The sequence below is a fragment of the Ostrinia nubilalis genome, chromosome 5 (genome assembly GCF_963855985.1).
Source record: "Ostrinia nubilalis chromosome 5, ilOstNubi1.1, whole genome shotgun sequence".
NCBI classification, from domain to species: domain Eukaryota; kingdom Metazoa; phylum Arthropoda; class Insecta; order Lepidoptera; family Crambidae; genus Ostrinia; species Ostrinia nubilalis.
The window spans coordinates 7370399-7383151 of record NC_087092.1 but is presented as its reverse complement, the minus strand read 5'-3'; the positions used below and the strand labels follow the sequence as shown (position 1 = coordinate 7383151).

At 36.6% G+C, this 12753-nt stretch overlaps 1 protein-coding gene across 1 annotated transcript; it reads left to right on the top strand.

The window, feature by feature from the left end:
* The first annotated feature begins 3138 nt into the window (after window positions 1-3138).
* Window positions 3139-4106, top strand: LOC135071748 (magnetosome-associated protein MamJ-like). The gene is made up of 2 exons (XM_063965538.1): window positions 3139-3211; window positions 3348-4106. Exon 2 carries the CDS (start codon window positions 3359-3361, stop codon window positions 3965-3967), a length of 609 nt encoding a protein of 202 aa, XP_063821608.1. The 5' UTR covers window positions 3139-3211; window positions 3348-3358; the 3' UTR covers window positions 3968-4106.
* Window positions 4107-12753: the final 8647 nt, after the last annotated feature.

Below are 12753 nucleotides of genomic sequence, written 5' to 3'. Positions count from 1 at the left end.
TGCTTACGTTTAATTCTTATTTACTTTAACCTCTTCTTAACATTGGCGGATACATACAGGGTGGCCAAAACAGTGAGGTCTAAAAGAAAAATTTAGAATCCTTACATCAAGGTGTACCTAAATCACCCCCATGTATATAATACGATTGTGCTTAGTTTAAGAGATAGAGATAATTTTGTGATATTTTAAAATTTTATGACCTAGTAGGCTTTAAACATTTTTATCTTTTTTTTTGGGTTGACTTTTTTCAGATTTCTTTTTTTCGACAGATTTGTTATTAATTGCAGATATTTGAAAAAAATAATCACCTTCCTATCTTTGATTCAAGATACAAAAGTTTTGCTAGAAACATTAAAATTAAGCTTTTATCAGAACACTCTGAAACATCTGCTCTAAAAAGCCTGAAATTTTTAAAAATACATTGTTTGTCTCACATGGAAATCGACTAAATCAACACTGAACAATCATTCTAGATATGTGGGAACATGTTAAGCCAAGTTCCAGCTAGGCGACTGCACCGTGTGTATATTTAGACGAACTACTTGGAGCCATTTTTGACCCCTCATCACTCAAAAACTATGTAACTATTTAACATTAATAAGTTTTTCGGGCAAATTTGGCTCATATTTTCAGATTTGCAATATCAACATTAGCTTCAATTTCATTATAAATATACCTGAAACAGTTATTTAGGTACTTATTGACGTCCAAAAATCTATGTACATGGCTCACCTATATACCAAATTCTTACCACTTTCAGATGACCTAGAAAGTTCATGTTTGGTATCCAGATAGGCAGTTGTGTGAATATAGGTAAAGGAATAAATAAAAAACCAGTAAATTTTAACGTTGTACAAGTGATAGATAGTTTTTAGTGTTACAATTACAAATGTCGATTTTTGGACGTCAAAATCGTTTAAAAAAAGTCATGAGAGACAAATTGAAGAAAATTTAATTATCCTTTATTTGATTTCAAATTGGTGTTAGGTTGGTAGGTTTCATAATAACATAAGATTCCTCAAAAACAAAAACAGCAATATCGGATTTTACTGAACAATACAGTGTAAGTCACGTTAAAGTGTACATATGAAAATAGATGAAACTAGACCTATTTTTATAGACAAAAAAGAGGTCAAAAATTTTTTGCGATTTTTTTTTAATTTTTTATAGAATTTTTTTACTTCCAATTACTTATTGTAAAGAAAACGTAATAACTTTTAAACTAAACGGTATATCCTGATAAAATAAAAACAGTAATAATGGTAAATAACAAGCAATACTAAAAAAATACATAAAATACACAAAAAAGGCCAACAAATAATAAAAAATGATACTTTTTGAAAGAAAAATTGCTTTTAAATTCGTGTTTTTTTGGTTATTTGATCAATTTCTCCAAAAAATGCCCGTATAACCGGTGGTTTTTATTACTTTGTATTATTCTCTATCGTATTACCTTCGTAAAACCAAAAATCGCATGTCTCTATCCCTATCACAACGTTTGCAATGATCATAAAAAATAAAAATTCATAAAATTCATTTATTTTTGCAAATAGGCTTTTAAAAAGCGCTTTTACACGTCCCAATATTACCACTACCCTACCACTGCTTCGGGACAATAAATGGGCCAGTGCTGAGATGAAGCAGCGCAAGAAACTCAGTCACTATTGATCGTTTGAACTAAGCCTCTCCGGGCGCGCCATTTAACGCTTCGTTAACAACGAAACTGAAAATGCCTCTAGATTTGTAATTTTGATAAAGACAAGTTAGATTTCAAATAAAAACAAAAGATTTCGAAGTAAAATAAGCATTTTAGTTAAAATTAAAATTGTCTCTACATGTAGCGGAGAATAATGTTGTGGCAGGCCTTTGTTCAAACGACCATAGCAAATGTTGTGATAGGGATAGAGACATGCGATTTTTGGTTTTACAAAGATCTCAATAATTTTTTGACCTCTTTTTTGTCGATAAAAATAGGTCTAGTTTCATCTATTTTCATATGTACACTTTAACGTGACTCACACTGTATAAACACATTTTACTGAATAATGTTGGTAAATATTTATAATGTAGTTTTTACATGGCTGTCATTCACACGTCGTCTCCTTTTACATTGAATTTAGTTGAAATTAGTAGAAACTAACAGAGTACAGCCGTCTGGAGTAGGTATAGAAAGCGCCTCACAGATAACGAACTAAGACATTTTGAATTTATATGAGTTACAAGTTCGTTAAGGGGCCATCCATATTTTCTGACTATTTCAACGCTTCGACTGAAAATGGCTCTAGATTTGTAATTTTGATAGAGACAAGTTAGATTTCAAATAAAAACAAAAGATTTCAAAGTAAAATAAGCATTTTAGTTAAAATTTAAATTGTCTCTACCTGTAGCGGAGAATAATGTTGTGGCAGGCCTTTGTTCAAATTAGAATTAGAATTAAATGCAATTTTAAAGATGCGCATCTTTATGACGTCATTTTTATGACGTCGTTACTCCGGATCCAGACACTTTACTTACAGATGGGCTCCCGGTGGTTTTTAAGCCAAAATAACATGCTTGACAACATACTGAAATTTGGTGCTGGTATCACAAAGGCCGCTACCAATCGATCAACATGGAAAGCATTGGGGGAGGCCTATGTTCAGCAGTGGACGTCCTGTGGCTGAAATGATGATGATGATGATGATCACAAAGTGAACTCTCTCCATGCTTATTTTACCCTAAGCGGACTATGTTGCATGAAGTCTTTGGACACGGCGCGGCTTGAAGCATTATATAGAGCTTTTATTACAAGAAGACTTAAAAACCACCCAGGCTCTCGATCTCTTGAGATCGCATAAACAACTAAATTAAATCCACCGTGGGTTAATCAAGATCAGTTAATTAAGATATCTAAAGATCTAGGTTTATTTCAAAACAGTTTTGTGGTTGTGAATTATTCACAGTTTTAAATAAAGTTTTAGTCAGACATTACTTTCTTGTATCTTGTAACTTTAACCAAACTAACATTTTTACATAATACTCGTATTTACATAATATTTGTCGTTCATAACTATAAAAGAACAATAAATCATGTAGGTATGTGTATCAGCTTAGTGTAATATAGATAATCGTCATAATAAAACTCGTAAATGATAGCCAATGTAGATTCCCTATATAAACACTAAAAATTTCGTTTAAGAGCATAGTTTTCATTGAATTCTTGTAAAACAAGGTGAGTTAATGTATTACATAAGTGGTCCACAATTAAATATTATTTGCTTTATGATGATGGATATAATTTGGTATTTGATAATAACAAATATTTGATAGTAACAAAAATTATTCTAATTCAATTAATTTCATTTCAGCAAAAAAAACAATGAAAACCTTCGTTGCTTTCTTCGCCCTCCTGGCTGTGGCCGCCGCCAACCCCCTGCCGCTGGTGCAGATCATCGTTAACGTTGACGGAGGCTCCAGCGATGCCGTCGTCGTCGACAAGCCCGTGCCCGCTCCTGTGATCGTTCCCGAGATTGTAGGACCCGTCTTCCCCACTCCCATCGTTATCCCTGAGCCTGAACAGCCCATCGTCTTCCCTACCCCCATTGTCGTCCCCGAGCCCGAGCTGCCCATCGTCTTCCCCACCCCCATCGTTATCCCTGAGCCTGAACAGCCCATCGTCTTCCCCACTCCCATCGTCGTTCCCGAGCCCGAGCAACCCATCGTGTTCCCTACCCCCATCGTCGTTCCCGAGCCCGAGCAGCCCATCGTGTTCCCTACCCCCATCGTCATCCCTCAACCCGTTGCCCCCGAGGTCATCCCTGAATCGATCGTCCTCCCCGCCCCTGTGCTCCCCGTCGTCATCCCTGAAGCTATCGTCCTTCCCGAGACCATTGCCCCTGAGGTGGTGGTCCCCGAATCCGTCCCCGTGATGCCCGTCGTACCCGTCGTTGTCCCCGAGGCAATCGTCCTCCCCGAGCAACTGGGCTAACTTCACAACTGGAACTAGATAGGGCGCTAAGAACAGCCAGCTGAAATATTGCATGTATTAAGGCACTCCTTTCATAAGTTTTCACTCATGATTTGGATGTACTGTAAAATACCTTAATAAATGACGTTTACAAATTGAATTAACTATGTTTTTATTAATTATAATTAAATTATTCTAAATATCTGCATGCATAAAGCATTTACTTTCTTCTAAATAACTGTTGTGTTTGCAACCAATCGCTATTATAATATTAGATAAATAGCCACTGCTAACTAATCTTACATTTTAGAAATTGAACCGTTATTAATATGTATACCTAAATAAAGGACTCGGATCGGTAGGGTGGTGTTTGTTCTACAGGCAGGGTCCACTCAATGTTCGCTCGCCACCCACCACTGGGTCGCGTCGCGACTCATAGCTTGGGGAACCCTGCTATAAAATATTTTAAAATGGTTAGTCAAAAAAACTTCGATAATGTAATTTAAATCTAATTAAGTAGGTATTTACTCCGCCATTTTCCGCGATTGACACTTCATGTGCTTCATGTCACGCATTATTTCCGAAGTTCACCGAGCCTGCTATCTATACTTCTATACTAATATTATAAAATGCGAAAGTAACTTTGTCTGTCTGTCTTGCTTTCACGTCGCACTGGTTTACTGAACCGATTTTGATGAAAGGACATTGTCAGAAACCGCCTAAAAAACCGCCCAAAAACATTAACCCATCATAATTATTTTCTAATTTTTTTAATACATTAAGCACCCTTTCATTCTAATGGACACTTAAGCATTGAAAAATTAAATAAATAAGTATTTTAACGTTTATTCTATAATACTATTACAACTTCCGGACGTTTTGGTGCGTGGCATGGTCTAAAACCTATCAAGTTCCATAATTTTTGCCGATAAAATCTGTACGAGGCATTACCGTACTTTATTGCTGGGAGTCCATGTATAGTGATGTTCCTGCGGCCATCATAGACAATAAAATATCGATTTTGAAAATAAAATAAATCGATTAAACTGCTTTGAAGACTTTGAAGAAGATTTGCGTTAAAAGCTAAAAAGATATTGACACTATTACAAGAAGCTATCTAAAGTGTCTAACTGGTCGAAGGTCGAAAATAAAATAAAAATAATTAGGACCATAAACTGATATTCATGGTATCATAACTGTAAAAGTGTCAGAATCCGATGTTGAATCCAATGCCAGTTGAAGTGAGAGAAACATATATCAACCTAGTATAGTTGCCAGTCTCTCATAATCAATGCCAATGAGGGTTTTCGCGATTGAAAAATCCGCCAGATGGCAATACGTAGACGTGAGGTCCAAATGCTGCATGATTGGTTATTTTTGACATGACATTGACAGATATGTCAAAATCCACCAACCATGCAGCATTTGGACCTCGCGTCTACGTTTTGCTATCTCGCGGATTTTTCAATCGCGAAAACCCTCATTCATAGCACATGTATAATAATAGACCAAATGAACTTTTATAGATTGTGAAAGAGAAGATAAAGATTTTATTATTTTATTAAAATCTTGCCATAAGGTAGTTTTTCAGTAGAAACCAGGATTGGATAATCGCTACAGCAAGTATCAGAACATTTTATAAATATTTTTAATCGATTATATCCTTGTGAATCGTTTTAATAAATTGTCATTTTACTTTTTCAATTAAAACTTTTTCAATCCCTAGTCTTGTCAAACTGTCATAATGTCAACAAATTATAAATGTCACGTCAGTTGACTCAATTTCAGTCTTCTGTGCGTTTATTGTATTTTTATTTCAATGAAATAGTGCTAAAGGGTTAGTACTAAAAGTGAAAGCCTTTTTTCAGAAAGAAAACCAATGTGGTGCCCTTATTATTCATACTGTTTGAAAGTTACAAGTCAGTGATACAGAGTTGCCGCCATTATAACTCCGTGGTGATACCATACCAAAGAAGAAGTTTTCCTTAACACTTTTGTTATTTTTATATGTGATCAAACAAAAAGGATTAATTCCACTTACGTTAAGCTGAAGAGTTTGTTTAGTGTCAAAGACTTGTCACACAGTGTAACTTAAATTGGCATATTATGATAATGAACATAAAAACTTAAATAAATATTTATGTTAATATTTTTTCTATTTATTTATTTTCCCAAAGCTTCACAGTCACAGCTGAAACAGCAATACTGTTGTAAAACTAAATTTAGAACAAACTGTTACAAATATTTTACAAATTAAAATAAAACCGCATGTTGCTTTACTTTCTCGTATAGGTAATAAATGTATAGCCTGACCAGGAACATAAAAACCCTGGCATAGAGGCGCGTCAATTGCATTTGATAGTGCAACACTGAGTACAGTCGTACCTGTGTTAAATTAATAGCCTAACTTTATGTATCAGGATTCAGGATTACGGGCTAATTTGATATTTTCATAAATTAACAAAAAATATTATTATAAGTAACCTGGATTAAAAAAATTAAATGAAACCATCAATCGAGCTAGTAGGATTTATTTTATTATTCATCAATAATCAAATTCAGAACTTGAATATTTAACTGCAATGTCTGCTCATGAACGCTTCAAACTCGGTACTTCTTTCCCAATTCCATAAAATTCAACCCTTAGAAAGTGACAAAAAACTTTAAAACAGGTAGTTGAAACAAACCACAGCAAATTTTCATAGTGGACTGTACTATACGATAAACATGTCAGTCAATTTGACAACCTTTGTCGGAAACATTATTCAATGAAAATATTGTCCGAACCCTTAGTATTTCTCATCGACAAATACTTTAACACATTGTGAACCACTTTTCTTTCACGACTATAAAACGATTTTAGCAATTTAATTCACAAAATCAATTGCGCACATTTAAAATAAAGTTTGTTTACACTTTGACAGCAATAGACTGACATGCAAGGTGACATGTCAATGAAGTTTTCAGTTACTGTTGCCATTAAAATAAATTAGTACCATTAGTTTTCCGCAACATGGCGAGGGTTTTTATGTTCCTGGTCGGGCTATAATTAGGGCATGCAATTCGGATATCCGGATATCCATAATATTCGGATATTCGCCACATTTATTATTCGAATAGCATCTATACAATTATTCGGTCTTTTCGAACAATACGAATACGCCTTTCCTATTAAAAACTTGTAAAAATATCTGACCGCAAACTACTTAATAAAACTTTTTAAAACTATTAAAACTGCAGGCAATAAGTTAGCGGTAAGGTTAGATGAATGGACAAGTGCGCGCAATCGCAGATATCCCTTCAAGTGCCAACCAATATTCGCGAAAAATGTTAAAGTGCCAGGCATATGGTTTCCGATGGTGGCTACTTGGCTAGTGTTATGGTGTAGTTATCTCCTGTTGTAATGAGATTTTTTGTTCGTAGTAAGTCAGCAGGAGTCCAGTGACTCAGTTGCCCTCAGTGGTCATGGTTTCTCAACTGTCCTGGAATAGCTGTCCTGACATTAGCTCTTTGCAGTCTGCTGAATAGGAAGCCTTCAATGGTCATGAGTTGTTGGACTGATGAGTTTGGATGATTTGAAAGTTTATCCTTGTAGCGGAGTGTGTGGCTCTTTATTTCCTCTCTGACTGTGGGCAATGGCAAGTCCTGATACATGAGCCTGTTGCTGATATACACGGGATTTGGTAAATCAAACGTATGGCTTTTGTCTCGAAGCGCTCGATTATGTTGAGATTGGAGTTGGCAGCTGTTCCCCACAGATAGGTCCAGATAGGTTTAAGGATAGTTTTGTAGACCATCATTTTGCTACTAGTGTTCAGCTGTGATTGGACTCCGACAAGCCACATCATGTTTCTTAGTTTGGCATTTAGGTCCTTCCTCTGTTTGTCCATATATGCTTTCTCCAGGTTAGCCTGCGATCCAAGTGCAAGCCCTGATACCTAACGTCCTCAGCGGCTGAGCCTGAGGTATTTGGATACCATTAAGTTTAACTGGTGGGCAGGAGTTTCTCCTGAGAGTGAAGGTTACATGAACATGCACAGATTTTTCTCCGTTCGCTTTAATACGCCATGAATGGTACCATTTCTCCATTTCCGTCAGGCTTTCCTGGAGATAGAGTGAGGCCGTGACTGGATCGTCGTGTGTTGCCATTGTTACATTGTCGTCAGCAAAGGTTCCTGTGAATGTATTTGCAGTTGTTGGCAGGTCTGCGGTAAACAATAGGTATAGCACGGGCCCCAAGACACTAACCTGGGGTATACCGAACGTTATGTTGCATAGGGCAGAACAAGAGTCTCCAGATCTGACTTCAAAGCATCTGTCTTTCAAATAGTCATAGTCATAGTCATAAATGTTTATTGTAATACGACCTAAGTATTTCGTAGAACGGACATGGGAGGTTCTGTTTCAGTTTTTACAAGAGCCCTTTATGCCAGACCTTTTCGAAGGCTTGACTTATGTCCAAGAACGCAGCTGAGCAGTATCGTTTCTTTTCTAGTGCTTCTGAGATGATGTTTATGGTTCTGTGGACCTGTTCAGTTGTGGAGTGTCTTTCCCGGAAACCAAATTGGTGTTCAGGTATCAGATCACCGATGTGGGGCTTCATTCGTTTGAACAGTATTTTTTCGAATAGCTTCGATAGCAGCGTTTTTTTTTTAAGTAGTTATTGAAGTTAGATGATTGTATTAAGCAAATTGATTCATATTAAAATGATTATAGACAAAAAGTGTTTCTTTTAATTTACATTATATTGAAAATAGCAGTATTCGAAAAAATCGTTTTATTCGAAGTATTCGAATACCATAAATTTTAGTATTCGAAATATTCGAATACCAATATCGAACGAATAATGCATGCCCTAGCTATAATTAATGGCTAGATTATTAATGTTACTTTGTTACCCTCAATAGTGAGGAGATCTTATAAAATGGTAACCCTGATTTTCATTGTCATTCAAGTGCTCTTTCTTCGCATAGGCTTCTGTGATTTGGCCAAGGGCCACACACATTGCGATAACATTATGCGACATTGATTTGACAGCAGCGGAGTGAAGTCTTGCGACTATGCAAAATGATACCCTGTAATCGTAGCGCATATAGACATAGACGGGGCGGGGCACATAGCTCGTAGAGCTGATGGCCGCTGGGGCAGGAAAGTTCTTGAGTGGCGACCACGAGCCGAAAGACGTAGCGTGGGCAGGCCTCCCTCTAGGTGGACCGACGATCTGGTGAAGGTCGCGGGAGGTGCCTGTATGCGAGCGGTGCAGGATCGGTCTTCGTGGAAATCCTTGGGGGAGGCCTTTGTCCAGCAGTGGACGTCTTTTCGGCTGAAACGAACGAACGAACGATACGTATTACCACTATTTACCAGACATTACTATTTATTGTATACTCGCCGGATTACACGTAGGAGCACGCGCGTTACAGCTTCGGCCTTGCATTATTATAAGATCTTGTTCCGCCATTTTTCGAACTTCCTCCGTGAGGATATCCCCGCCGAATTCTATGATAAACCTATCAAAAGTCATATTCTGCAATGTCAAAATTAATTTGCCGAAATTCGCCGAGCCAGCTATGTCAAATAATATTATTAGGTGTCAAACAGGATACGTTCAGAAATTAATATTACGATTTTAAAGATAAGACAAGACAACTTTTTATTGACGAAGTTGCTGGGACAGCTAGAAACTATATTTTTCTGGCACTTTAAGAAAATAATAAATGAATGAAAACGCAGCGTGGGACGTCCACCCACAAGGTGGACCGACGACCTGATAAAGGTAGCGGGAAGGCGCTGGATGCAGGCCGCTACCAACCGTGCGATGTGGAAGTCATTGGGGGAGGCCTATGTTCAGTAGTGGACGTCCTGTGGCTGAAATGATGATGATGATGATGAAATGAATGAAAATGACAAATCTTCGAACGTGTATAATACCGTGCCAAAGTAATCATATAATTTTGGCACCTTAATAACTATTGCCGTTTTTGTTGTAAAGATCATGCAGCGCTACTTGCGGATATTATTGGAAAGAAAACTATGTAGGCTCTAGATCTGAAGCCGCTTTAACGAACACGAAGTGCTCATACAATGCGGCGTATTTTCTTCCAGTCTTTAGTCAGGACTTTAGTCGAATTAAAACCCCGGTTGAACGTGGTATAGCCGCACTAGAATACGGTGCTTTTTTGCATAATCGCAAGACTTCGTTCCGGTGTCGACCGAATGTTATCACGATGTATGTGGCCCAGGGGTTACTGTAGCCGCTAAGGTTTGAAACTTCTTGCTTAAAATATTGTAGTCTTTGGCATAGACTACGACGGTAGTCATGGAGATAGGAGTTTGTTATCTCATGTCAGATGTAAATGGTGAAAAGAAAACTCATGATTCGTGTTATTTTTATGCAATATGTAGGTATTTTATAAAAGTGGAACCCCGAGTGATCTCCAAAACCCATTCTATTATTACATACGATTCGGCTTCGATATCTATAATACAATAGGAGTTTATTTCATGTGTCAGATGACAAGGGTGGAAACAACCTACGATTCATGTTGTTTATTTACGTGCAATAAGTGGGCATATTATAAAAGTGGAATGCCGAGTTGTATTTCTAAAACTTGTTCTATTATTTTATACTATTTGGCTGCGACTCGGCGTGACGACAATACAAAACATTTTTCGCGAATCGGTGTTCATACATTCACACAATACATTAGACGCCATGTTGTCATAAACGACATATTATAAAATTGCTGTGATTTAATATTCTTAATCATTAATTTTATGGCAAGTGTCCATCAGGAATCATTGTTCTTACACACAGAATCGTATTATTTCGCTTTCGGGTAGTAATATGTCAATCAAAATTGTTGGTTCTTAGGCGAACAATGTATGGAGAACGAACATTGTCCTTTGGCATAGAGATAGTTTGAGTCCCGGTAAAAGACATAGGATAGTTTTTATCCCGGTTTTTGAAATAGGGACGCGCGCGATAAAATTTTTCTGTGACAGACAACATTACACGCGGGCGAAGCCGCGGGCGGAATGCTAGTTTTTATACAAATTAAGGGTTTTAAACAGGACACGTCAGAAATTAAAATTGCGTTATTATAAATTAGACAACTTTTTACTGGCGGCGGTAAGAAGTTTGCCGGGTCAGCTGGTTAACAAATACCTAAAATATATTTTGATTTATTAATTAACGTAAGAGTAAACTAAGGTAGCTCATCAGCAAGCAGTGGTTGGTTAGCGCGAATTAACAGCTGGTGAAGAGAAGTTAATTAAATTCTAGCACAGCGAGGGAGCTCCCTTTCGGCGACACTCCACAGTTTTTGATTTATTTTATTTAATAGTATTAAATAAATAAATAATACTTATTGTTGGACATTTTTACACTGCGCCTCTACTCCCAAACTAAGCAAAGCTTGTACATACTATGAGTAGATACTAGACAAGGGATATAAACATACCTACTTGAACTTATATTTTTTAAATACATATGTATTATGCATAGTAAAACCCAGACCCGTCACAGAAATTAAAATTAATCATTTCAATTTCTGCCCGGCCGGGAATCGAACCCGGGACCTCTCGGTATTTAAAATTTAGTTTTTGATTTATTGATTTTCATCATTAATTTATCTATTTCACGTTCACGCTTTAACTTGAGAACGGTTGGACCGATTTCGCTCATACTTTTTTTTGTTGTGTTTGTTCAGAAAAAGGTTCTTTAGTAATAACAATTAAGAAAGATGCGTGGAAAATTAAAGAAATTAAGGAAACATAACGGCAATATTAACTTTTTAACCGACTACAAAAAAGGAAGAGGTTCTATGTTCGGCTGTATGTATTTTTTTCTTAATACAAGACAAAGTCTGCAGGAACAGCTAGTTTTCTATTTGTTTTATGTAAAAACAAGTCTAGTTGTTCACTTATCTTAGTTGCAATCGAACGCATCTTAGACGTACCAGGTATCACAACACAAGAAGTATTGATAAAATTGAAAAAACCTTCTTAAACTTTTTCTGTAATTGTATTATATAGGATATCATATTTTTGAGCTTTTTTAGAAAGCGTCGGCCGACTAAAAAATGGTAGGTACGGCGGTCAGCGCTAGTCTTTTCGAGCAATATGGGACTATTTATTCTCACTTCTCGTTGGCGCCGCTGCGACTACTGTGTAGTCAGGATCTATGTCTATAGCTTGGCCGTCAATAATAACCCAACCTGTGAAGGCTATGTTTGTCCCGGGGGAAAGGTAAACTGTCATTGAACCCGAAACGATATTAATCAGATAGTAACTGTCCTCACCATAGATTGTCTAGAAGAGATCGCTTCATAGGGATAAGACCGCCTAGTTGTACCTTGTGTGTTCCTTTTCTTTCTGTTCTGTTCTTTGGTGTGCAATAAAGAGTATTTATTATTGTTTACCTACATGGAATCTATGAAAAAACAATTTAACTTAAACGCATGACTGTGTCTTATTTTTCGAGTTAAATCAATTTTCCACTTGAAATTGGCACCAATAAACCTAGATTTGACTGCTATAAAATTGTTCCAAACGAGTAGTACCTACTTACCTTTTTACTATCCACCATTTTTAAGGGACTTTCAGGAAAGGCCTATTAATTCATGGATCTATTTTCAAAATCACATTGATCAGCTTAAACTCATTCCTGGAAGGCAACAATCTACTCGTTTACTGAATGAATATATCTACACTAAAGAACAATATTATATTATCAAGATAAAACATTATGTAAGAATATAAATCACCATCGTTGTGGTTCAATAAAGTAATCCTTTAAGTCAACT